Source organism: Anas platyrhynchos, chromosome 16 (assembly GCF_047663525.1).
Source record: "Anas platyrhynchos isolate ZD024472 breed Pekin duck chromosome 16, IASCAAS_PekinDuck_T2T, whole genome shotgun sequence".
NCBI lineage: Eukaryota > Metazoa > Chordata > Aves > Anseriformes > Anatidae > Anas > Anas platyrhynchos.
Window position 1 is genome coordinate 10,731,040 of NC_092602.1, and position 27,155 is coordinate 10,758,194.

At 41.2% G+C, this 27,155-nt stretch overlaps 2 protein-coding genes and 1 long non-coding RNA gene across 12 annotated transcripts in view; 1 reads left to right on the forward strand and 2 right to left on the reverse strand.

Moving 5' to 3' along the window:
* The window catches only part of TXNRD2 (thioredoxin reductase 2), a 34,714-nt gene extending 33,825 nt beyond the window's left edge, over nucleotides 1-889 (reverse strand). For all 5 annotated transcript variants that reach the window (XR_011803829.1, XR_011803830.1, XM_072024640.1 and 2 more), the window contains exon 1: nucleotides 738-889. Coding sequence is in view for 3 of the 5 variants with exons in the window: in XM_072024640.1 (XP_071880741.1) it covers nucleotides 738-813 (76 nt within the window). In the remaining 2 variants the exon portion in view is untranslated. The remainder of the gene's footprint in view (nucleotides 1-737) is intronic.
* Nucleotides 3-27,155, forward strand: COMT (catechol-O-methyltransferase). Of its 6 annotated transcripts, none has more exons than XM_005024379.6 (5): nucleotides 3-137; nucleotides 19,276-19,558; nucleotides 21,377-21,570; nucleotides 23,347-23,478; nucleotides 25,934-27,155. In XM_005024379.6, exons 2-5 carry the CDS (start codon nucleotides 19,276-19,278, stop codon nucleotides 26,111-26,113), a joined length of 789 nt encoding a protein of 262 aa, XP_005024436.4. In that variant the 5' UTR covers nucleotides 3-137; the 3' UTR covers nucleotides 26,114-27,155. The 6 variants fall into 6 exon arrangements, with proteins under 6 accessions (XP_005024436.4, XP_027325654.1, XP_005024439.1 ...); XM_027469853.3 differs by lacking the exon at nucleotides 3-137 and adding an exon at nucleotides 476-612; XM_005024382.6 differs by lacking the exon at nucleotides 3-137 and adding an exon at nucleotides 6,811-6,953.
* LOC139998832 (uncharacterized) lies at nucleotides 4,689-15,046 on the reverse strand. Its single transcript, XR_011803832.1, has 4 exons — nucleotides 14,914-15,046; nucleotides 13,184-13,249; nucleotides 9,661-9,851; nucleotides 4,689-4,889 (listed from the first exon to the last, which is right to left on the reverse strand). It is a non-coding gene; the product is annotated as an uncharacterized lncRNA (long non-coding RNA).

A 27,155-nucleotide genomic window follows, 5' to 3' on the forward strand; every position in this document is an offset into this window, starting at 1 on the left:
GAAAGCTTCAGCTGCAACTCAGGACTCGCAGAGGCGTGGTGAGGCTGAGGGCAGCTGGCCCCTTCTGCCACCTCGGCCTCCCCACAGCTCTGCCCATTCTAACGGAGAGGCTTGGAGGCGGTGGAAGAAATGCCAAGGTGAGACAGAACTTTCTGAGCGAGGGCAGGAGGGCTTCCAAAGAGCTGCCAGCGGCTCGGGGAGGGCAGCCAAGCCCACAGCAGCCTCGAAGCCCCTAAGCCGCTGTGTGTTGGGCGCAGGGTGGAGACCGCTCTGAGCGGTGCAGCCCCCCGGGGACGGCTGGCAGCCCCCCGTCACGGCGGGGTCAGCCTAAAGCGAAGCCCTGGTGGTCTCCTGTACCGCCTCGGGACCTCCCCAACAAACCGCAGCGCAGGGGGCAGGCGGCCTCGCCTGCTTCACAGCCACCTGCGGCCGCAGGGCTCCCAGAAGGACCTCCCTCAGGAGGACGGCAGCCGGGAGCGCCGGGGGGCGGCTCCGGCAGCCCCTGAGGATGGCAGCAGCCCGACAGCCGCCCCGGCCGGGCCGCTGAGGGGGCAGAGCGGCGCCTCAGGGGGGCGGCGGCGGCGGCCCCGGCTGTCGGCAGCAGCCCCTCAGGTAAGGCGCTCGCGGGCCTCTCGTGCCTCACACCGGGTGGCGGGGGGAGCGGAGCGGAGCGGGCCGCCCGCTGCCCGCCGCGAGAACCGAGGCAGAGGCGCGGCCTCCGCGCGGCCGCCCCGTACCTGAGAGGGCTCGCGCCGTACGGCACAGCCCCGCCGCGCCCGGGAGACGCCGCCGCCTCCACCACAGCGCCGCCATGCTGTACGGCAACGCTGGGCGGCAACGGGCCGCCCCGCCGCGCCGCGCCAGGACCCCGCGGAGGCGGCCGAGCAGCGCCTGAGCGGAGGGCGCTGATGGCGGTGCCCTGGCGAGCAGCCCTGAGGGGAGCCTGCTGCTCCCCTACCCGTGGGGCGCCCGCTCTGCTCGCCCCCGAGCTCCGGCTTCTTCAGCCGCTGCGAGAGCTGCAGTTTTTTTTTTTTTTTTTTTTTTTTAGCAGGTGGACACCGGCTCCAGTTAGAGTTAAAATCGAACTTTTTTGGAAAGGGGGGAAAAAACACACAGTGCTTTTCTTGCCTGGCTTGCCGTTAACATAAAGCTGCAGAGGAGGGTCAGGGAAGGTTTTTAGGAAGGAAAAGGAGCACAGCTGCCCAGAGCCGTTACCAATACCCAAAGTCCTGTTTTCTCCTCTGAAGCTGTGCGTCCCTTGTGCATGAGGGGTGCGGGTTGTCAGAACCGCTTCCACAGGTGCCTCAGGTGCTGTACACAAAGTTAAAGCCCCCTGAGAAAGCAGTGTGAATAAAGTCCTTCCCTCCCACGAGGCATTACAGTCAAGTTGTCGTGTTGGCTCAGGTTCCCGTGACTGAAGCGCTTCCAGCGTTGTGAGCAGGAGCGAGGGACTCCTGGCTGACCTCAGCCAAAATGGTGGGGCTGGGCCCACACCACATGTCAGTGAGGGAGACCAGCACCAACAGCTTTAGTGCAAGGTTTAACAGCGACAGGGCAAATGTCCACACAGCACAGCCTGTCAGAGCACCACCAGACTTCGCAGGCTTTGGATGACCCTTTTGGTGCCCCACATCTTCTGTTGGTTAAACAGGGGTGAAGCTGCTGACCTGCTTCAGATGGGAGTTATTAATGCTTGTAATGTATTTTGACAGCCCAAGGTAAAAGGTTTCATAGTAGGTGTTGAGCAAAACCATACCACAGGGAACAAGGTTGTTCTCTGTCAGAAGTGTTGGCTGTTGGTCTGTATTGCAGCATATTAGTAGCTCTACCTGCTGCTGTACAAAGTGGGTCGCATATAATAAATATCACCATGGTCAAATCAATTTAGGACAAAGAAATCAGCTCCTTCCTCTTAGGGAGAAGGAGCTGGTGACAGAAAACAGTTTTAGGCAGTTGTGTTCAGCTGGCTTTGGAGTAAGGGCTTGTCTCACAAGGGGGCAGCATCTAACCATTTTGTACCAGAAACATCCATCTGATCCATAGTCCAGGGGAAGTGGCAGTACATGCTCAAAAGAAACTTTTTGTATAACTAGTATCACCTCCTAGTGTAGGTCAGATAATTATATTTTTTTCCTCTCAGTTAATGTTTGCAAATACATGAAACGGGAGTTACTAACGGTCGATGAGTTGTCCAGTATCACTGCTGGAAATAAAAGGCTGAAAACCTTGTATTCTACAGCAGTACAATCAATAAATCACTAAAGATACTCCTTACCCACTGCAACAGCGGTAGAAAGACATGAGTAGAACACACTGAGACCTATACATGAAAAAAACCCTCGAGCATATTCAGATGCTAATCACTTATGCTCTTCAGGTATGTGCATGCAAAGTTGTTTTAGCTGTTCAGTTTAGCCACTATGCTGAATTGAATCAGGCAGTGTTGGGCATATGCTCTTCACACAGCATTTAGTTCAGCTGTAGTAGGATCAAGGGTAGAATTAAATAATCTCAAAGACACAGCAAATTTATGTGAAAAAATGTTCCAGCAGCATTATGTTATCTTGTTATTAAGAAAAGGCCTTAGATGTGGCAAAGCTGTTGATATAAAACACTACCTTAAACAGCAACATCAGTGGCAATTTAGGAAAGAATTGCCAATAAATTCGGAGTAGTGCTTCTAAACTGTTTAAGGAGAGGACTTGGCCAAATGCCCTGTGTAACAGCCACATCATATACTAGCATTCCTTTCATTCCTGGCTGCTTTTTATTATTTTAAAGCTCAGAATCTGTATGAACTTCAGCCTACACAGCAGTGGTGAGTTTCTAGCTTTTTTAGATGTTTATCTTTTCCCAAGCACGCCCGCTCTTTTCTATTTTGAATGTGAGTCAGTTGCTGCCACTTGGCACCTTAAGCCATCTAGGAGCTATCCATAGCTGCTGCTGGCAGGCTGCGCGAAGCTGGGATGAAGCCCTCCGGCTGGATCTCACAGCTCACGATAAAGCACCGTGGAGTTCCACAGGCAAAGGTTTACTCATCAGCACTGCTGTCTTCAAAAGAAAGAACAAAGTTTGTGTAATGCCACTCTGCTTGTTCTTGAACATTCTCACAAGTATGATCACTGAGATCAAAAAGGGCAAATATCAGCAGCGGTGAGTAGGTTTTGCCCATGATCACAGTATCAGGTAGTAGAGCAGCCACAGATACCTGCTGCAGTCAGCACTGAGCAGGTGTGTCTGCACTACACTTCAAAAGCCTGTCTCAGGGACCAGAAACAGGTTCTGGTCCTCGGGTACGGTTTCTAGTGTGTATTTGGCTCATCTCTTACAGTATCCTATCCCATCCTATCCCATCCTATCCCATCCTATCCCATCCTATCCTATCCTATCCTATCCTATCCTATCCTATCCTATCCATTATTTTGTGGTTATCATTAAGCTGATCAGAATAACTAGTGTTATACATATTTTATGTCTATTAATACATGTATAAAGAAAGCAAGCATGAAGTCCTTTAGTGACAAATACATTTTAGTATAAGGAAACATTTACACAAAGTATTGTGTTTCTGCAATGAAATAGTATTTTTTAGATACTTGGGTTTTAAAAAAACCTCTTAGAAGATAGCTATCAGACTGAACATCTTAGTTCTGTGGATTTGTATCAGTTGTAGCTAGCAATATTTAAAGTCATAAATTAATTTCATACATTAGAATCATAGACTATCCTGAGCTGGATGTGGTTTTGTTTATTTCCTGGGGGATATTTATTTGGTGTTCTGTAAACAGTGCAGTATTAAGAGGGCAAAGGAAATGCCAAGGTGATACATTTCATAAATGTCTATAAATCCAGTCAACAATAATATGAGTTTTGGAGGCCAGTAATTGGTTCTGTTAACAGGCAGACTTTCTGCTTTTGAATGTATTGTAAGGAAAACTTGAAATTTTCTTCTTAATTTTTCTTCATAAGAAGTAACTTTTGTTACATTTATCAATGGTTTATTTAAGTTCTTCCTCATGAAGAGTAAGTGAAAACAAGCAGAATAAAACACCTTTCTGTTTAATACTTTAGAAATTCTGACTTTTCAAGCGCTTTTTGTCTGTTCTGTTTTTCTTGGCATGGATTGCTTTATGTTTAATGTTCCTGGATTAGGGACCTGGCAGGGTGGGGAAAAGTGAGAGGTGTCAGGAAGATACCATCTTTGAAAGTCATCACATTGTTTCTTTCTTAGTGGGTGGGGTGAGAAATGAATTAAATCAGAGGCTGCATTTTGTGGTGTGACCTAATTAATCTTTTATGGTAGTGTCAATGAACTATACTGGATCACTGAACTAAGAGGTTTCCGCAGTGAGGTAGGGCTTTCTTGTTTCATTCCATCTCTCTTGTGATTACTTTTACCCTATTTTTTTTTTTCTAGTTGTTCCTCTGCTAGTGTGTGACATGGTGTTCCTATCATTAATGAAGAAAGGGGAGGGAAAGAAAAGCACCATGGAAGAAAGGCATGGCACATGGTTAAGACAGAAGTCAAAATCATGACATAGGCCCTGGCAATTGAGAGAATTGCCTGCCAGAGCTACAAAAAAGGCATAATCTATGGTAGCAGAGGAGAGGAGGGGTGGTTAACTGTTCCTAGACTTTTTCCAAAGCAAGTTAGAACCTTTTCACAAATCATGGATAGTATTCTTGCATGGGGGTTTATGCTGACAAGTGAGGACACTTGCTTGAAGACAGATCCTGGGTAAACAATAGATGTATTTTTACCTCTGTAACAAGGCTTCTTACCTGGCTTCTGTAGCAAGTGTTTTCCAATATTACTTTTAGTTGGATGTTGCTTTACACTGGCATGAATGAGTCTGTGACTGTTTGCTTACAACCAAACGCCGGTGTACCTGAAAATAGAAAAGCCTTCTGTATTTTAGATATCTTTCATTGAGATTCTGCTTCTAAGAGTTTTGACAAATCAGTCTTTAAAGAGTTACAAGTTAAATTGGTAAAGGAAGAAAATGACTAATTTTGGTTTATGAGATATCAAAGTGGAGATCAGATTTCCATGTGAAGTCTACAAAGGTTACAAAATTGTGTTAACATGGGACTAATATCACGTCCCGTTAGTTAATTTTTTTTTTTTCAGTGTAAGGCCTGAAAATGTCTACATTACAACTACATTGAGAAGAAAGCTAAGAAAGGCATCCACATCACAGAATTACTCTAAATAAGGTCATAATTTAAATTACATCTTAAAATGCTATTCTAAAAGGAAAATAGCTGTTTTAATATACATGTATGCTAAGCACCCCAAAAAGACATCTTGTCACAAAGAATCTATCCTTTAGCTAACAGTATTACCTCTGCTGGAAATATTTGTGCATAGATATATAAACCAGAAAAATGGTTAAACATTTCAGCTTTGTTGCTCTTTTACCCCTTTGTTTTCTTTTTTATTATTATTATTTTCAGAAATTTGTCTGAGGGTAAGGCTCGTTTTTCAGAAATTCATCTCTGCCATTTTTTTCCTTCCTTCTCTAACCCTACAGAATCTTATGCTCATAGTTTGTCCTAAACAACTGATTACAAGTGATGAAGAAAGAAGAAGAAAAAACGAAGAAATAAAGCTTTAAGTAACACAAATTCTTGATTTCATTCAAATGTTTTAAAGTATATTAGAAAGTGTGTGGAGAAAATACAGATATATGATAGACTTAACAGAACTCCAAAGTTTTCGTGAGGAGTTTCAAAGTCATTGAGAGCACGAAGTGTTTCCAGTCCACGTGGTAACCCTTTAAGATACACAGTAAACACAAAGTAGCCTAACTGGGTGTAGTTTCTGTTAAACTCTAGACTGTAACTTTGCTGGCCCTTGTTCTTCTCTGTTAGCTGTTTCTTATTTTAGATATCTCCAGGCAGTTTCCTGATTCGTAAGAGTAGTGCTTCCTTTCTCAAAATTCCTCTTTTGCATGTTTCTCAGCAAGAGAAACTAATTTGACTGTGGAAAACAGCAAATGCACATAAAAGCAAATCCCTCCTGCTATTCTGAAAATGCAAGCTCAAAAGAATTTTCTTCCGCTCAGTGTTTCACATGATCTGTGGGGTTTATGATGTGCTAGCTCCCCTGTCTTCTTTTGTTTAGGCTTTTAAAAAGTCTTTGGCCAGGGCTGTTAGAAGCAGGGAATGCCATTTGTTGTTATGCCAGGCATGGATTTACTGGGAAAGCTTTAGCTCCGTGCTATGCACAGTAGGGATAATGCTGCCACACCGCATCTTGTGATTGCAGCTGTGTAGCCTCCATTTGAGACTGGGAGCAGTGTTCTGGAGCAAGTCTGGTCAAGTTTGTGCAGACAGCTCAGAGCTCAGTGCTGTCACTGTCTGAGCAAGTCAGTCTGAACCAGCCAGTTATTCCTACCTGCTGCCATTAATGCAGCGCTGCGCTCAAGCTCAGACATCTGGGTCTGCATCTTTGCATAGAGATGCCCTGTGAATGTAATATCCTACTGCTCTACAATACCAAATCCACCTTTTAAGATCTTGTCCCTACAGTTGTCTGTGGCAAAAAGGTAAATTACAGAAAGGCATAAACCAATGTTTAATCAGCCTCTCAAAGAAATTTCTCTTACATAAAAAAATTATCCTGTAATAACCTACTACAAGATTTCTACTTCCAATTTGCTGCTACTTGGAAGCAACTTAACTGACATTATCACACGGTTTGGGTGGTTTAACTGAACCTATAGCTTTACCTGGTTTTGCAGTTATTGCCATTCACAATTTTTTCTTACATAATGGAGTATCTAGACAAGATAAAGGGTTACTTTTGCAGGCGTAGCATTTATCATGCAAGTAAACAGTTGTGGGCAGGCAGAAGCAAGTTTGCTCCTCCCATGCTCCTAGCCTGAAGAATATGATTCAGCTCAAAACTAGAACTTTTAAAGTGTTGTCATGGGACGTTGCTCGGGCTGGTAAGTCTTGGCACTGGTTTATTCTGCTAAGCAGAGTATGGGCTGATACCACCCACCAGTTCCCAACCATCGCTGTTTAACTGCAAGGACATCTCCAAATAATAACTTCCTGATTACTGGACTAGGTCAGTGCATAGAGTAAGTTTTACTGTTTTAAGCTCTTTTCACCACAGCCCTGCAGTTAAAGAAATTCTCAGTTAAGATTAACTGTGGGTGGCATCAGGAATTGTGCAGGGGCAACCTGTTATGTTTTTTGAACTAGCTTTTGGCCAGGCAGGAAATTACTGTTGGTGGAGCTAGAGAATGCTATTGCTTTTTTCATTCTTTGTTCTGCTTGATGTTTAGATTATAAGAAAATATTTGTTGAGCTAAAGCTCTGTTATATGTGGGAAGGATACTTCAAAGTTATTCTGTATTGACATTGGGCACTGTGCTATATTGCAGGGTCCTAATCATATTTTGTTTAGAGTTACTAGAAACACTTTCATCCTCACTTACCTCCTTTTCATACAATTCTTTGTTCACTTCATCCACTTCATATTTTTATTCTTTTCTTGTCATGCTCTGAGGCAGCCCCTAATACTTTCAAGGACCTCCTCCCTCATATGACAAAACCTGGTCTTAGTTCTTCATTTCCAGTTGCTGCTGTGTTTTATAGAAATCCTTTCTTTGAATCCTTTAAATATTTTCTAGGCTAGAGCTTCAAAAACTCACTGACTAGGTCTGAGCTTAGTGCAAATACAGCAGAGAACTATTATAATGTTGTGTTTGGTTTCTTTTTTCTTCTTTTTTTTTTTTTTTTTAATCTTTTATGGTGTAATCTATTTGCAGCTTGATTATGTTGTTTCCACCTTGAAGGTGACAAGATAGATAGTAAAGCCAAAACCAAAATTTATTGGAATAAGCCTCTTCTTTTATCATACAGCTGTTGGATTTTTTTTTTTTCAATAAGAAGCTATAGAAATTCAAATATGCTATTCATAATGTAGCTGTTGTTAAGCAATTTGCTATACATATCTCCACTCACCTCCCTCCAGCAGCACTCTAAATTTAACCCACATGCTTAGGTCTTGTTTCTACAACTTCTGCCCTGGCCGTACGTGCCACGTCTGAGCTGAAAAAAGAACTAAATCCCTTGGGCCAAATTCATTCCTGGAGTTGCTTGATTGAACACAGTGCATTTACACTGAGCACAGATTTGGCTCATACCTGACTTTGTCAGCATTCACTGTGCTGTAACTAAGTAACAAGAACACTGTCATTAGGGGACAGACAAATAGCTTTCTTTAAGGTTATTAGAGCACTGAGCACCTTTAAGGAGTGCAGAAATCTGTGAAAGGAGGAGTTGGGGAAAAGGACACCGCTCCTTTTAGAGTCCGTGTAACAGAACCGATAAGCTATTCCTCTGATGTGATTGAATGTGACTGAATACTGCAGGCTCTTGGACTCGTATTCTACAAAGCCCACATCACAGCAGCACAGGAAAAGATTGGAGGGAACAGCTTCTGCTGTACCGAGAAAGGTACATATTTATATTTTTCTATTTCTCAGACTTGACATGATTTGTTGTGTTAGATAATGCCACAATTTTAAACCGTGCCGAATATGAAAGAAGCAATGTTTTCCACATTTTAACTGGTACTCATTGTCAGGAAGCCAGTCTGTGGGCAGTTACAGCTTTCACAGAGAAAGAATAGGACATATTTGTGTGGAAGGCATTTCTACTGCATTGTAAACCTTGACAGCTGAAAGAAGTGAGATGAGATAACCCCAACTAAATTGGAAAAGTAATTTATGGCTATAAGTATGCTAGAATTTGGTACTCATTTGTACTCAAGAGAAAGCTGAATGCAAGTCAAGCTTCAGTTTATTCATATTTGACTATGAATAGCTGCTTTTATAAATGTGTTTCTGCAGCTGTATTTTATGGGGATTTAAATTTTCAATAGGGAGTTCTGCAACAGCAAAATGTCTGTGAAGAAGTATAATGACAAAAGCTAGTATGCTAGCCCTGTTGCTGCTTATAGAGTATCTTTCTGATGTCCTTTATGGACATCCCTTATCTTCTGTTCTTTAAAAAAACAAGCTCATATTTACTTGTATTGTCAACAGCAGGTCAGATTGGTGATCTTTGTAAACAACCTGTGCTTCATCTCTGCACTTAAGCTTACTTTTTTCTGCTTGGAGGCATGGACTCCCCTAACAAAGCCCTCGGATTCCAAACCTCATGTATTTGCACAGCACTGCAGTATTTAAATGAGAAAGAAAAAATACCTGATTTACAGCTTTAGTTTGCATAAGTGGAAAAAGAGCTTAACCACATTAACACAGCAAACAATTTACTTGTCATTCAAGTTTAACAGTACTTCTTAGCAGCCTGGAGCTGGTATCATGTTTATCTGCCAGTCCCACACTTTCAGCATTCCTTCAGGATCACTGGAATTGGAACTGACAAGGAATTTTCTGAAAAAAACATGATTCTGGCAGTGGTCATTGAAACCAAATCTTATTGTGTGAGGCGATCCATACCAGTTTCACTAAAACTCTCTCAGGAGGGATTTCTCAGAAGGCAATTTCTAGCTGAAGTATGAGAAACTCTGTGCTCATTCCAGCTACTTTTTTTCTGGGGCTATTTACTCAGGATTGGAGACCAAGGTCCCATGCCCTCCTCTGTGAGGCTGCCATGGGAATGCAGTGCTTTGGTTACCTGCTGTGCTGTGGTGGATCCCATCGTGCCTGGCCTGTTAGAGCTGTTCACTTTGATGGATATAAACCTTCATTTCAGCAGTGATTTCCTTCCTATTCTCTCAGATCCCTCAGTGGATGTCCTCGGTACCAGGTTTCCGTCATTCATTCTTCCTGGCCCAAAGAGCAGCTTGTGCAGAGCAGAAAGCTGTGCTGGTAGAGAGACAGATTTACACTGGATTAGCTGGTAGCCTTGGAAGCAGGACAGGACCGTGCAGCAGGGATTTGGGACACCAAGGATTCAGCCCTTGGTCCTTGTGATACAAGGAGAGAACACAAAATAGGGCTGTCACAGGTGGTTATGCTGAAGTCAACTAGCCATTTTGGTCTTTCCTCTTTCAGCCCTTTCTCCATTTGGGGGTGGGGGGTCAGAATCATGCAAAAGGAGCTCGTTTCACCCCCTGGGCAATGTGAAAACCTCAGCTTGAAAAACTTTCTCCAGGCTAGATCACGCTGTGCTGACAGAGCAGAGCACTTTGTTCTTTCAGGAGTCCACTGCCTCCCAGGTGGGATTTGTACAACCCAACCAGCTTCAAACACGGGGAGAAATAGTACAAACACAGCTAGCGCTCGGGAGCGGGAATAGGGACTGTCAGAAACAAACGCTTCCTAGGGGTACTTGAATGGAGCTCATTCCTGAAAAGTAAAGTGCTTTTCTTAGCCTAGAAGAATTCCCTCGCCCCAGACTTTGGCATTAATTGCGCACTGTGTTCATTAGGCCAGTCTGAATCAGAATTCTACAGCTCCTTGTGGGGCTCCTGCTGGGTGGAGATGAGTGAGGCCAGTTTGTTCTGAACCCCCACTCTGTTTTATGGGGCCAATAACCATTACATAAACCTTGTCCTTTGGGTGATAGTACTGACTACCATTCAGACAATAGCTACTGTAAAGGAAGTTTTAAGTGCATACTAATTATCCTAATTGAAATCTTTCCAGGGAGAATGGAGTTAAACACCCTCAAGAAGCTTAGCTGATGGGGTCTCTGGTAGGCAATAGACACTTTTCTGTTCTTTTCCTTTCATTCAGTAACAAGAAACTTCTATTTGTTTCCTTTCAATCTCTTCTGAGATTGAAAGGAAAAAACAACAACAACAACCAAAAAAACCACGAAGAAACAAACAAAAAAAACACAGAACACCAGAGGACCAGGGAAAAAAAATAATCAGAACTTTGCATTTATAGAAGTCTGAATTTTTGTAGTCACAGTAGTGAAGCTAAATTGGAGTATCTTGAAAAAGCCTAGGGAGAGAGAAATTTAGATTTCATGCAAGAAATACTTAGTGAAAAATTACATAAAGTCTGTTCAGCTTGTTTTCATGATGTCAGTGGAAAATCTGAATGTTGAATGCCCAGACTAAGTTTCCATTGAAATACAAGCTATTCACATTTGGCAATACGCTGATTATTCTTCACAGTGTTGCACTCAATTGAAAATACATAACACTGAAAGAATAAGAGGTAAAAAGAATATTTTTTTTTGACCTTTAAAAGTCCTAAAATATGAAGCTGTTGAATTGCGTTGCCTACAGCAACAGGGTACAACATGTTTGGCAGAAGTTAGTTTAGGCTTTCTGATGAAAATACTTTGCCTTCGTGCTCTGGGAAAAGATCAAGAAAAGCAAAATGTCACAAAAGAGAAATTGCTTCAGTCAAGAGAGCACAGGACAAAGAGTCAGAAATTCCTGTCCCTGTCGTGGCCCAGCACAGATCTCTCTGACCTACTGCGGGGTATCAGATTTTTTCTTAAACATGTGGAAATGTGCCAACTCTTCTGCACTGTTTTTTCAATGCTTCTTAAACAGCTAATATATCTTCACTAATATGCAAATCCTCCATGTGCTTTAGTGCATCAGCTATTTAAAGGCATAATTTCAGTCGAAGTGTTTAAAAGGTTTTAATTCAAACCTCCTGAAAAATGTTTTCAACCCTTTTCTAAAAATAGGGAGTACTTCTACCTCTTTGACAAAGGTGTGTGTGGAGGGGTTAATCTGTTAATTTGTATGGCCTTAGTAGAAAAGCTCTAGGAAACTGTTATTACATTTTCTCTGCAGACTTAGCAGCAGTGTCTCAGCAAGTTCGGGCCCCAGTGCCCCCAGGCACTCTACTACTGTCGTCCATTTCTATTACCATCAACATCACTGGACTGATGGAGAGATTCTTCTGTGAAAAAAGGTTGAAGGGTATAACTTTACCAAGCACTCCCCATTCACCATGTTATGTGAGCTAATAAAACCTAAATTAGAGTCTGAACCCTTTGGTATGAGAATGCTAAAGTACTGTCTGGATGCTTGGAGACTGGTAATAAACTCTTGAACAACCAACTTGTACTTGGCAGTTAGATCAAATGTATGCAAAATTATAGCAATGTTGGATGTAACATCATCTTTCCGCAGACGCCTGATTTGTCAGCGGGCTGAAATCACTTAAGCAAGGTGTTTGAAGCCCTCTTTGTTTCTACATTTCCCCTGTTTTTCATAAACTCAAGAACAGCAATGTCACGTAGGTGTTTGCTACTTTGGTATCCCAGAATGGATCTGTCTACTAACACAGATAAAATCACTTTGTTCTTCCTTGGGTGTTATCCATATATCCATAGCACAGACTTTTCTGACAAAGATGAATTCGGCTTCACAGCACCTTGAAAGTTACAGAAGTCGCAGTAACGTTAACTTACTCATGGCAGCCAAGGTGTAGGTAAGACAATTCACACAAGATCAGATTAGGAAACTATTGCCAAAATGAGATTCAAAGCTAAAACCCCTGACTCAGGATCACAACATTTACTCTCATGGCAGTCCTGGAGAATGGTAGTCTAATGTACGTGCTGTCTTTGTAGAAGAGACTTTTGTGATTATGTTCAGGACTTCATTTTCAGTACAAAGCAAAGCAGTATCAGTTTATCCTATAAATATGCTTGTAGGATATCATTCACCTTGATTAGAAAAATATTCTATCCAATAGTTTTCAACTTCCCAAGTATTTTTAATACCTGCCAGCTCTTATTTCTGCATCTCATCTCTGTAGGAAATGAGTTCTTGTTAATTATTCATAATATAATGAAATGAGCTGCAGACTAGTTAAATAATCAAATTCGATACTTTCTTAATCCACTAAGTGTAATGCTCATTAAGGCACATGTCCTTATTAAAACTCAAGTATATAAATGTGCTTATTTTCAGTATGTTTATTCTTCTCAGTAAATATATATATATATATATTTAGCAGAGGGAGGTTGTTTCAGAATGTGAGAGAGAAACAGCAGCAATCAGTAATTTAGATCAAATCCCCATACACCTTGCTCTAGCACTCTTAAGAAGACTTAATGCAGTTTTTATTGAACACTAAGAAAAAATCTCAGTTTGAATTCACCATGTTACCTAGACTTACCTGAAAAATTGATGTTACCAAGTGTTCTAACCCTTATTTTTTTCACTTGAGGGAATAATAAGACCAAACAGTTTTTAACAGTGCTTGGAAAAACTTACCAGAAGGAATGATGAATAGTATCACTGAAAGGCCCTTGTAATCTGTGGTGAAATGGCAGGAGTCACCTGTGCAAAAATGTACATGTGTAGAATATGATGTATTGTTTTGTGCTCCATCACACAGGTATTTTTATATTTTTAGAAAAATTGGCGATCCTATAATAGTGGTGGGGGTAGAAATCCTGTAACTTAAATATTGCCACAATAATAGATCCTTAAGTCTGAGCCAGTCTCCTGAGAATTCTTTTATACCCTTTGGAATGACTTAAGTATACTATTGTCAAGACAGGTAAGGCAGGGAAACAGATTCCCACAATTTTTGTTTGCTTCTTTCTTTTAAAGTTTTTTTTTTTTTTCATTTCCAAATCCCTGTAATCTGAAACGGAGGAATTCCCATTTAAATGCTGATACTTTGATTACAGTTTGCATTGGGGAAAAAGTACTGAACTACTTTGAGTTATAATTTGGCCTCATGAAGCCCAACAGAAAGAGTAAGATTAGTTGCAGAAGAAAATAATCCAGTGCCTTAGAAAGACTTGCCAGTAGTTTCACAGGTTTAGGCATGAATTTTTTATATGTTTTCTTTTAAACTCTGTCTTACTAAAAACAGATTTAGTTAAAAGTATTACTCATCCCTTTCTGTAACGTTATCCATTCACTTTTCCGTTTATTTCCTTCCTCACTTTCACATTTTTCAAAGGGAAGGGTCATATTATCAGGACATTTGTAATGCACAGAAGAGGTTGCAGTGCTAACCTGTGCATTTGGAACCTCACTGATTAATAAAAGCGACTGTCTTGTAATAAGTGGTAATGGGAAGCTTGACTGTGCACAAGTTCAGTTTTATTGCATATTTAATGAATCCCATGAATCCACATTAAAGTTAAAATTACAGTTGCATTTTCTACAGCTGTCATAAGACTGTCTCTTATGTAGTGGTAGCTTGAAATTGGTTGAATTATGCACTTAATTTTCATATCAAATATTTTCCAGCTAGGCTTATGAAAGCAATTACCTATTTTGGTACATTTTTTTCCCCTGTTCCTGGTGCATGACCATCACTGATGCATCTTGCCTTTGGCAGGCTATTTTTACAGTTTACTGCCATCACTAAATTTATTTTTACATCCAAAAAGACAGAAATTAAAGGAGGAACCACCTTGAAAAAAGAAGCAGTGTTCAAAAAAAAAGAAAAAAAAAAAGGAACCAGGAACCAAATTAGTCTGGAAAGTTTTTTTCAGTATAATTGCCTCCTAAAGGAGGTTTTGTTAAGAACAACTGAAATTGACAGTTTAAGATGGTGCTGGGATGTTGTATAGTAATTAAAATCAAACAAAGAAAAACAAAATAATAACTGAGAAATACTCCTTGATACAGCAAAACAAGTGAACTGGTCTAACAGAAGAAAAAAAGAGTATGTACTGAATAGGTTGTTGCTGCCAGTGAGTGTTTAAGGATCTGTGGAGGCAGGTGGGCTCTGCTGTTATGTCTAGTAGCATCAACTAAGGGATTCAGAAGTCCAAAGATCTGACTGACGCACTGTAAGAAATGGATCCTCCTGAGCACTTGATCATAGGAATGGCCAAGGCGAATTTCCTCCTTACTTTAGTTTTAGATCTAAGATCATCCCTAAATTATAAACATTTGGGTTTCCATTTATTGGCTTTTTTTGTATACTTGACAAATACTGGACAAAGTTTACACACAACTCTGTGCTAACAGCCACTCACCAGTCTAGATCCATTATGACATGAAGAGAAATGCAGGTCTGTATTTTGCTTTCCAGGAGGATCCTTGGGTGAACTAGAAGCAATAAGATTTCATAGCTGAAGATAAAAAAAAAATATTTTGTGGGTGGCCCAGCAGAACCAGCAGTTGTTGCCCTTAGAGACAAGCTGAAAAGACTGTTAGCCAAATCATATTTTTGAGTGAGAAATGGCTAGAAGAGACAGAAGGCAATAGCTCACTGTGTGATTCAGAAGTATATCCCAAATTACCACTTTTTGTCAAGCTATTTGCTTCTTGGTATCAGGATGTCACACTACAATACCTGCTAAGGGTGGCAGCAGCCTAAATACAACCTATGCCTTAGAAAACATGTCATATATCTGTAAAATGAGTTGTCTTGCTCTACACCACTAAGTTCACTCTCTTAAAATAACAACATCTTTAAGAAAATACTGCTGTCCAAGTAAGCATGAAAGCGAAGCGTTCAAGATCAGATGAAGTTACTAAAAATCAGCAGGCCTAATTCAAGCCGAGTGTTTTCTCTGTACTGGGTAACAGAGATGTGTTATGAAATAGCATTTCACAGGCTACAGAAGATGAAGAAGCTGCCCTTCGGTAATACATGGGCTTTTTGAGCATGTGATGTTCTATAATTCTGGTGTATAAAACCTGTGTCAGTGTGGGAAAATAAGACAAAGGAAATCTGGTTTGCTGACTTACCCTGTTGCATGCCTGGGAACCAATATGAAAGTGGACAGATTTTTACCTTCAAACAGGTCCTTTTTGTTAAGGTTTTAATACCAAACTGGAACAAACACCACCAACAACTAAAAAAAAAAAATCCAACAAAGAAAACCAACTCTTCACACTCTGTTCACGAAAAGAAAGCCTGAGCATTCCTGCAGGACAGAGAACAGGGCTGAGTTAGCCTACAGACACGCTCTCTCCCTCACCAAATGGTTTTGTATCTATACTTGGCAGTAACGGAGTTACTCACAAGACACCACCTAGTTCATCCTATACCTATCCAGTTTTGCTGCCTGACATCTTTGAAGGACAGCCCCAAATCTACTGGCAGAATCTCCAGTGCCAAAGCAACAGCCTTTGGCAGGTTGTACTCAGAGGATGCCTGAATGTCCATTGTATCCAGGGAATTATGTATGGCAATAAGCTGAAATGGGTGCAAATACCCAGTTCAATTCTAGAGGGACCTGAGTACAGTTGGACTGCCACCAGGTGGGCTGGTGCTATGCAGGGCTTCCCTTGTCCAGAGTCAGGAAGGTTTGATGGCACCAGTAAATGGCTTCTGGGCTCCACATGTATGGTTCTGAATAATTCTCTCTCAACCGTCAGTTATCCCAATCCACCAACAATGGCCATACAGTCAAGTCGCAGAAGTCATACAAAGACAAGCTAAGTGAAGTTAGAGAGAGATTTTTTTCTATTAAACCAGTGACATTTTCATCACCCAACCCAAATCTCTAGAGGACAGGTCATATGGAAGGAACATCTTCATGTAGGACTGGAAAGGCCGTAGTATCACAGAATAGCCTGAGTTGGAAAGGATGAAATATGATCATTGAATCCAACTTCTGGCTCCACTCAGGACCACCCAAAAATCAGATCGCATGTCAGAGAGCATTGTCCAAATGCTCTTTGAACTCCAGCAGGCTTGGGGCCGTGACCACGTCCCTGAGGAGCCTGTCCCAGTGCCTGACCACCCTCTGGGTGCAGAACCTTTCCCTAACCTCCAGCCTGACCCTGCCCTGTCCCAGCTCCATGCCATTCCCTCGGGTCCTGTTGCTGTCCCCAGAGAGCAGAGCTCAGCGCCTGCCCCTCCTCTCCCTGTGAGGGAGCTGCAGGCCACCATGAGGCCTCCCCTCGGCCTGCTCTGTGTGGGCTGAGCAAACCAAGGCACCTCAGCTGCTCCTCACACGTCTTGTCCTCCAGAGCCCTCACCATCTTTGTAGCCCTGTTCTTCCTGAGCAGTCCTATCTGGAAGGCACAGGACAGTTAGGACTTCTAAGTCAGCAGAAGTACTACTGCCTAGAAGAGAAGAAAAACTAACATCTAGGCCTTCGTGATCCTGCTAAGGTCAAGAAGCAGGTGCTTATTAGCTAGGAAACAAAATTCGGAATGCCAAAGAAACAAGATTTTCATGCACTAATGATGCTGGTGAGCCCTGAAAAGAAGTGTCAGGTCAGTCTGCAAAAAAAAAAAAAAAAAGCATTACAAAGGAAAGTATTAGCATTGGCGACTGTTTGGAAGAAATAGACTTTTAACTGCTCCAAGGAAATTATACTTGCTGTGCCACTAAGATAAGTAGATGGGTGAACAAACATCAGCTGCACTGTAGGTTGAGCATGTCTCCATGGCAACTCAGTCATCTTCTGAACTCGAAATGTGTTCTGCATGGTGATTCAAAATTCAGGGAGATGCTGCAGATTTTTCCCATGGGTGATGTGTGTGCCAGGTCCCACTGCAGAACAGAGGTCTGACCACCCATAAAATTTAGGACTTTCCTGGGACAATTTTTGGGGGAACAAACAAAGAAAGGAAGCAAGAATAGGTAGGAATAGATCTAGGGGAATACTTGGCTAGTCGTGTAGCCCCTTTATGTCTGGTCTTGGCAATTTAGGCAAAAATTTTGAGGATGTTGTAGCTCCAGTTGCAGCAATGGTTCTGCTGAATGTTCCACCAGGTAGGTGCAACATTAATACAATTACAAGTGGAAGCTGTTAACCATCTTTAGCAAGCTGGAAGAGGAAGAGTCAGTAGAAAGAAGCAGAGACTACAAAGTGTTGAGTGTCACATTCTTTAAAAATAACAGTTTAAAAAACACTGCGGCTCACGCCAGCATGCTGCGGTTAAGAAATAGTTTCTGAGTCCTTTAGACCTGTGCTCACATGCCAAATCAGACTTCAAGAACAAACGAACTTGGCATTCATTCATCCTAATGCGAACTGCAGTGCATTCCAACCTGTGCTGCCCTCCCAGTAAAAAACTGTCAGCCCCTGCTTGCGGGCAGCAGTAGTGGAAACGTGGTGCTCTAAGGGACATCAGCAGAGACGAGCTGTGTTTTGGGATGGATGAGAGGAACTCCTCATGCAGAGAAGCCTCAGGCGACTCACAACCCTTAGTTTGGCACTCTTTCAAAGGCTAAATCAATACCTTAATTTTAAGAACCCTTACTTACCACATATTTTGTGCTGTGACTCCTGCATGGAAATAAATGCACCTTTCTTTATACTGGCTTGTCTGAAATCCATCAGAGTAAATGGCTTTGACAGGATTTATTGCTTGAGCTGTACAGGGTGACATGCATCCCATCTGCTGAGCTTTACGTTCAGATGCCCTGAACTCACAGAGACGAACAGAAACTCGCACACGACCCATGCTGTGCAAACATAGGCACTGGCAGCTGACACTAAATTTCAGGGGAAGAATAGGCACATCTCCATCAGATAATTTGAGCTGGCCCATCGGAGTAATACAATGTTCCCTTCTGTTACATTTCTCAAATTGCATGAACCTGGGCTCTTCTCTGGTTCAGGGATTTAGCTTTACATTTTTTTATAACTAGTGCGAAAACTTCCCTACTTTTAAACAAAAAAGCATCTTTTGTTCTCAAAAGTGTCAGATTGATGGTTTGTGTCAAAAGGTTTATGAGCAAGAAAGAGGCTACCATCTTCTGTGAACCATTCCACCTGGGTACCTCTGTTTCAGGCTGTCAGAGGAGGGAGGCAGCTCAAGTCCTTCTGAAACGTCCAGCTCAGCTTCTCTGCAGAGCATGCCAGAAGGGCAAGCACCAGCAAGGGGGGTCTGCATGCCACGGAGTAACTTGACCTGCAGTCTGATTTCAAACAGAATGGTGCCTAACACTGTCCAGCTTCTGCTGATGCTTTGTTCAAAATTAAAGGGTGAAAAGTTCCATGTTTTCTTACCAAGGCTCAGAAGTTTCCCAGTGTTCAAAAATGAGTAGAGTGAGATCGCATGCAGAGTCTAATTAAGATTTTGAATCCTTTGAAGACAGTTAGAACAGATTTGATGCTGAGAGGCTCCTTGTGCAGTGGCATGCTTGGAGCCAGGACTGAGCAGCTGTGTGGGGGAAGGGACCAGAGCATTAAATAAAGCTACTTGTTGACTGCCTGTAAAATTGGCTTCTAAAGGGAGTGCCACAGAGCACCATCCATTATCGAGTGACAGAGTCGTGTTCAGCTTCTCTGTACAATATCATAATTAAACTGTGTGTGTGTTGCTGTTCAGGATGGTGGGTTGTGGTGATTCAGATTAATATTTACAAAAAACAATAGCTCTCTCATGGGCCACCTTAACTCTGGGCTGTTTTTTCTCTTTCCTTCCAGATGCTGGAGAGCTCTTCAGTCCCTTTGTTCATTGTCTTCGTCCTGCTTTTCATTTTGCTGCTCTCTGTGGTGTTCATCAGGAGAAACGGCACTGCTGCCCTTATCTGGAATGAAATAATCCGGGAGAAAATAACCAATTTCATCATGAACCAGAGCAAAGAACAGAGGATTTTAAATTTTGTGCTACAGAATGCAGTCCGAGGGGACCCCTGTAGCGTGATAGATGCTATAGATACGTACTGCTCCCAGAAAGAGTGGGCCATGAATGTGGGCAATGAGAAAGGTAATTGCAGCGGGGATCAGCACTTGAAAGATCCTTCAAGACTAGTAGATTATTGGACACTTTATTGTATTCACGTGGTCACTCCCGTCTGCTGGGAGGGAAAAAAAATGACATCCATAACACCCTTGTGGTCAGCAGAGTAGTTCTGTAAACAGTAATAAACGCTTGTGCAGATGTCTTTGAGGGGGAGGATCTAGTGAGTAATCCAGGAAGTCACAGGATCAAATCTAGTTTTGTGTGGTGCGTGCAAGTGTCTAAGCAGAGGGTGACAAGTTATGGGAAAGAATCTATGGTTATGTTGTGCCTTAGTTCCCATACAGAGTGGCCTTGAGGAATAATTCCTTACATCAAGGACTTTTAGATCCTTAATGGAAAGATACTGAATATGAAAAAAAAAAAAAAAAACACACCAAAAACAAAAGAACAAAAAAAGCAATCATAGGAAGTATTTTAAACTATATGAACTTTGTATCTACAAGTATAAATTACAAGTTACTGTTGAAGGGAAAGATCCTACCCATGTAATACACAAAAGCAGCTATCATGTCTTTTTGCTACTAGGCAAGTAAATCATCTTATTCTTGTCTACTAAAGGAAACTATGTTGACAAAACATTTTTTTTCTTAACTGCAGGGAAATGAGAGTCTGTTCAAAAAACTGTAATGGCAAAATGTTAACACATTCCCTTATGAATTAGACACAGAAGTACCTCTTACTGGGAAATTGCAGGGAAATTTAGCTTAGCCTGGGATTAATGCACCTAATGAAGTACAACTGCAAGCACTGTAATAAAAATGCTTCTCTGTCATGGGTACATTTTTTGAAACTAGCTTCTCTGCATACCAGTCAGGGGTAGTTAGGGCAACAGAACAGTAGGTAACAGTTGAGTAGGAAATCCTAAAACTCTAACCTTTGACCATTTTTAATAATTTCACTCTAATTTTTCTCTAACAAATGAACTTTCCTCAGAAGAGCCATCAAAGTTAATACATCTTTAGTTCTGAAGATTTCTAGAACTACATGATCTCAAGATGCAAGCATTATCTTCAGACTATGCATAAACAAACAACACCTAGGAAAATTCACATAGTGAAATGGGTGCATGTCCTGAGCAAGTCCATGGCTCCGAGTAAAATCCCTTCAGATACTTTTTAAGATTAGCTATCTAGTTTCTATGCACATAAGTAAAAGGAGACAAATCTGTAACAATTAAATTCCCTTTTTTTTCAGGACTAGATATAGTACATTGTCACTCACTTTTGAGAGTATTTTTTGTTAATAATTGAGTATTTTATGTCCCACAGTTCATCAGGTGAATTCAAATACTTTGCAACCTATAATTAGACTTGTCTTTTTCCCTTTAGACAACTATTTAGACTGAGACATTTTGTATCAGACTACTGCATGTAGCATTGCAACAAAATACCAGCACTTAGAAGTCAGGATTTATGTATTTCGCAAACATCTCCACTTTCTGCAATAAGTTATTGGAAAAACACATTGCATTTTTCCCTTGTAACACTATAAATATTTTAGTTAACTCAGGCACTTCTTCACTCATAAATATTTAAATTGTGAAACTAAGGAACATTTTTTTTTAGTTGAAAGTATGCCTTCTGAATCTTGGAATGTCCCTGATCAACTTAATCACAGACAAGCCAATTTGCAAAGGAAACAGTACGTAACTTGACATCAACCCTTATATTTTGAATGTCCCGAGCACCTGAGCACATAGACTTTGCAAGTTTCTCATCACTAATTTGCCCCTCTGCATGCAAACTAGTTTGATTTTAAGTTAACCTGTTTTCATTTTTTCAGGTTTAATTCTAGACAAGACAGTGGAAGAGATCAATCCATCAGTTGCACTGGAGCTGGGAACATACTGCGGCTACTCAGCAGTCAGGATTGCTCGGCTACTGAAAGCAGGCGCTCGTCTTCTCACTGTGGAGTTCAACCCAGAATTTGCTGCTATAGCTAAACAGATGATTGAGTTTGCTGGAGTACAAGATAAGGTAAATACCATTTTTCTCAGAAAGCAATACATGGAGAATGGGACTTTATGCACAGAAGCAACAGTAATAGGTTTAAATTTGTTATTCTACTTGTCAAGCAAGTGTAGCACTGCGTCTGGGAACAAGCAGAGTAACCTTCAGGCTAGATCGCAGGGAAAGCTAACATTGTCTGTACAGAAGACCAAAGTTGTCATCTCTTTTGCGTGGTGGAATTGAGCTAGATGTGTGAGCACCAGTCAGGGGCCCAGGTATGATGCAGACCCAGCTGGGGGTCAGGGTTAGGGTTAGTAGAGTCTTGGGCTTGTCAAGGCTTGTCAAGACTATTCACTGATTATTGCAATAGACACTATTTGCTGAGAGCTATTTTCAAAGCTCATGGTGACTCTAAGAATATGGACCTGAAAGGAGGCTCCTGAGTCATTTATTTCGTTTATTATAGTCACAGGACATCAGCACACCCAGTTCTTTCCATAAAATTAGCAACCACGTTGCAAAACTGGCAGAATTTACTGCCATTACTGAACTACTAGACAACACAACTTCACAGGCAATTCCTCCTGATAATCAGGAACCTTTCTATGATTTCTACTCCACATTTATTCATAGACATTTTGTTTTCCTTTACTTGTGCATCGACAGCTCTTATTAATTTAACTAGCTCTGTGCCTAATTAGTCTCTGACCTCTCACAGAAGCAGGACTTCACAACATTACCTCCCAAAAGCTAGAGTATTGTTTTTTTGTGTGTAAACTAAAACATTCAGATCTGTGAATACTGATTACTGAATACAAAAGAAAATTGAAGTATAATTTGTTACAGAATCTCACAGAGGAGAGTTGCGTTATGTGCAACAGACTTCAGATAAGATGTATTTGCCCAAATCTAGTAAGTCACAGTATACATATCTAAATTTTGTACAGTGCAAGGTGTCTCAACTCCCCAGACAGTTGGCTGAGCTGCAGGTATTTTCAGTCTATAATCTGTCTCAGCCCAGAGCAGACATCTACAGCAGGTCAGGTCTCTTGCCTGAGAAATGCCTCTCTACTGACTAGCCAACTCACTTCAACACAGATAAAACTTGAAGAAACAAATCCCACCATGAGATCTTCAAATGTGTTTCTTAACTTTTTGATGAGAACCTGAAGTAATAGTGACATCTAAAATTGCATTTCTCGCATCTGATTTAATCTCCTGATCAGCTGTGAGTCATAGACCAGACAGATTTCCTTTCTACTTTCTTCCTGTACTTACAGAATAGGGCACTTGCTTAACAAGTCAGCGTGTAGCAGCTTTTTGCACTTTAACAGTACCTACGCCATTAAACCTATAAAGGAGATGTAATAGACTCTGTCCTGCCTTGTCTACCAGCCATATCAATTTGACATATAGTAACTTCCAGCTGTATTCTAAAGTAACCTGTAGCTTTTTCTGCTTCCCTTTGGACTACTTATTTAAACTGAGGTACAACTACAAAAATAATAAAAGTTCTGTTTTCAACAGAAGATTCCCTTGTTTCCACTAAAAATCATTATCCAACAGAAACAAAAGAACACTTTTCTTTTTTTTTTAATAGTAATAGAGAAGAAAAATATTTTGGAACACGTGTGGATTGATTCCTCAAAAAAGAAAAGCTCACATGATCCAAATGTATCAGATTAACTAAGGCTATACTGAACTATAAAAGGATCACTGATGTCTTGCCACGATTTAAAATAAGCTAGGGGCATATGACTTTTCTCTATGGCTCACAATTCATCAGGTAGATTTGCTTTTCAGGTAACACTCATAGAAGGACCTTCAGAGGAAATTATCCCTCAGCTGAAGAAAAAATATGAAGTGGATACTCTGGATTTTGTCTTTGTGGACCACTGGAAAGATAGATACACACCAGACACCATCCTGCTTCAGGTCAGTTTGCACAATTTGCCTTAAAAGTAAAATAGTAAATACCTAGATGTCTGTGAGGCCTACATTCTAACAAGAGCCTCATCCTCTGTAAAATTAAGAATGGCAGCCAAAATAACAAACTTAAAAAAAAAAGAGGATTTGGGGACAGGATCCCAAACTTTTATCTGGGACAGCTTACCCACAGTACACAGCTCAGGACTTGGCAAATAGCCTTAAGCCATTTTGTTTACTGAACAAACAGGTCTGCAGTAGAAATCCCAGCTGCAGGAGAGCAGGGTCTGGGTGTTACACTCACTGGAATATCTGCATGGTCACTGAACTGGAAAACTTGACCCAAAACCATCCTAGTCCTGGGAGCAGGTGAGACTCAGGACCTGCATATCCCAGCTCTACCTATACCTCTCTGATTTCCTTTTACTTTTCAGTATCCCTTTTTCTGCCCGTGTTTGCTATGCAAGCGGAGCCTTTTGATGAAATCAAATTTTGGTAGCGCAGCTGGGTATCATCTTTCTGGGAGCCTTTACTCCACCTAATTAACTGGCTGTAAAGCAACCTTTAGAAGAGTGCACGCTGCCCCAGTCAAGCACTTGCTGGAGAAGTGCTGTCAAACTATCTCCAGCCCTAAATGTGGAAAAAAATGCGTTAATTTCTTCCCAACTCCCCTTAACAGTTACTGCTAGCATTACAAAACAAGTTGTCCGTAACAGCAGTAGGCAGTGATGGGGTAGCACTGGAAGTGAGTTAACTATATTCTAGAGTATTTCGGGAAGGGAAGATAATTTCCAGTGTTAACTGAGATTCACAGTATTTGTATCTATCAACACAGCACACAGATATTCTCCTGACTTTGATACTGCAGACTGATAAAACTTCTTAGAACTGCTTATTTGGATGGAAGTGCCATTATGCAATTATTTTCTTCACAAATAAATCCACTTTTTTTGGGGCTGCCTCTTACATTGAAAGCCCACCATCTACTTCCTGACCCCAGCTTGAGGCCTATAACAATATTTTCTCATCCAGGCTCTCCTGTTTTTTAACTTCACCTCTGTCCTGATAGCTGTTTCAAACTTGGGGTTCAAATTTCCAGTATTGAATTTACACAGAAGTAGCTGAAGAAAATGTTCCCTGCCCGTTATGTGTATCCAGAGAATGTTTTCTTTTATACTGGCTGTGTAAGGATGACTGAGCTCTTTCCATGGGAAGAGATATCTGCACTCTTATCAGAGCTTAACCTTCACAACACAACCAAAATAAACATGTAGCTTAGCTCCAAGTTTGTGGTTAGTCTGATGCAACTGTGACACAAAGTTGCTTTGCTTAAAATCTTACAAAATTCAGAGGAGAAAGATAACAAGAGTCCCCACGCTTTCTCAGACGTTAAAACTTGCAAGTTTGGTATGTATTTTGAATGGTCCAGACAGCATTCCTCTTCATGCATGTCTAGAAAAGCCTGACACAAACAGTGTCTGAAATCCTTGTGACCAGTGGGAAACACAGCATGTTGTCACTTCTAAGCTTCTGTAAGTTGCACAATAGAAACAGACCACTGGATATTTGCCAAAAAATCACTTCTGTGTGCTGACTGATGTTCAGTCACCAGAGGCGTGAGCAGTAAGCTGAACAGCTGAACAGCCTCAGCAGCACACTCATCAGCAGGACTTATCTGGTAGGAATAATGCTGGGAATGACAAAACCCACCATGTTCCAGCTACGACTGCTGCCTGCTACCACAGGGTAATAATGGGCCTGATAAACCTCAAAATTCCTGTTCTAAAAGAGCTGGTTAGCTCAGATAAGCAACTTCTAGTGGACAAAATTACCAGTAAAAATTAGGTTTGTAGGTTTGCTGAGGATAAACATTGAACTTGAAGTGGCTATTGCAAGATAATTATGCCTCGTGGAAATCTGTCAGTGATCTTCTCGTGCACAAACTCTGCTTCATGCCCAGCTCCTGAACAAAGCAGCAGAAAGTTATACAAGATAAAAGGAAAACAAGTTCAGAAAGTCTCATTTATTCACTTAGTGGTTCTGAGACAAGCCAAAGCAGACTGGTACATGCCAATCTCTTGGGTGACCTTAAGAGCTACTACAACATTTTAATGTATTAAAAAAAAAGTGGAAACAATATGAACAGCACGGTTGGAAACAATATGAGCAAACTGCACTCCTCCACTGCACTTGATTTGTTATTTCAGAACCTGAATGACCTAATACGTTATCAGCATCTCTGTGTTCCACCGACTGTGTTAACAGAGAAAGTCAGCATGTTAAACATGGCAACAAAGAACTGGATAGAGTTTTTCAGCTTTTCCCATGTCTATTCTTCCATTTCAAAGTACAATGGGTTTTGGGATGCAGGCACTTGAATATGATATGGTTAAGACAAAAGCATGTTACATTCAGGCCAATGTCCACTTAACAGCCACCATGAAGCAATTTTTCTTCTTTCTAGGAATGCAGCTTGCTGAGAAAGGGCTCAGTTCTTCTGGCCGACAACATCATCGTCCCGGGAGCTCCAGAATTTGTTAACTATATCCGCAACAACCCCCGTTTCCAATGTACTAACTACCCATCTCATCTGGAATATATGAAAGTGCAGGATGCTATGGAAAAGGCTGTGTTTTTGGGATAGAGAGCCATTAATACTCAACCTTTGGTTCAAATAACGTAAATGCGACCGCACAAGTGAATTGTCTATGCTTTAAATTTTGCCTTTTTCTTTTCTTCTTTTGGAGCCTGTAATTAAAACAAATTCTAGAGGAGATCACTTTAGATCAGGTGGAAACCAAGATGAAGTAAGTAGGGTAACTGCTCCAAGGCCTGTTACACATTGCTCAGCAAACTCAAGGTAACGCAAATTGCCTTGCCTTGACCACAACACATTGTCAAAACATAGTCTGTTACTTAGAGCTCGAACCCAAACAACTACAGTTTGGGGTTAGGGCATGGTGGAAAAGGTCACTCAATTTTTGAAAACTTGTGTCCCAAAGCTAAACTGACTAATCACTGTCCAGAGTGAAAAAAGCATGCACATTGCAAGGAGAGCATATCAGGAGTACCGATTCTGCTAAATTGTTAGCATGTCACTTCAAGCACTGAAAGTTCCTACAGTGATGTCAGATGCATTTTTTCATTGTTACTGCAAGAGTTAATTATCTCTATGCTGGAGAAAAGGGCACGTACTGAAAGAAGAAAGACCCATGCAGTGATAAGAAAACGTATCAGAACTTTGCACAGGACAAGGAAACAAATTTGTTAATCTTCATGTGCTGAGGTAGAGAAAATTGAAGAAGTAAACAGATTAAAGTAAATGCAGCAACAGATAACAAAAGCAACAGGTTCTTTCTAACAGAATACCAAAACAGCAAAGTCACTGAGATCTTGAGAAAATATTGTTTGTCCCTTTATTATGCTTACTTATCCCCTTATTATAGAGTGTATACATAGTGTATGCTTTTTAGAGGCAGGGCAAGTTGCTTACTCTAAAGTGCTGTGTATGTTTAAGAAACAAAAATAAAAACCAGAGAGAATGGGTTTTTATCAGGTGGGTCCTGGTTAACCTGATTGTTGTACTTATAACTATGGAATACCCACTGGTATTTTCTGCCATGTTTACTGTGATTATATAATGAAGCAATGGTTGCATTTATAAATAAAATCTGAAAAATAACAGA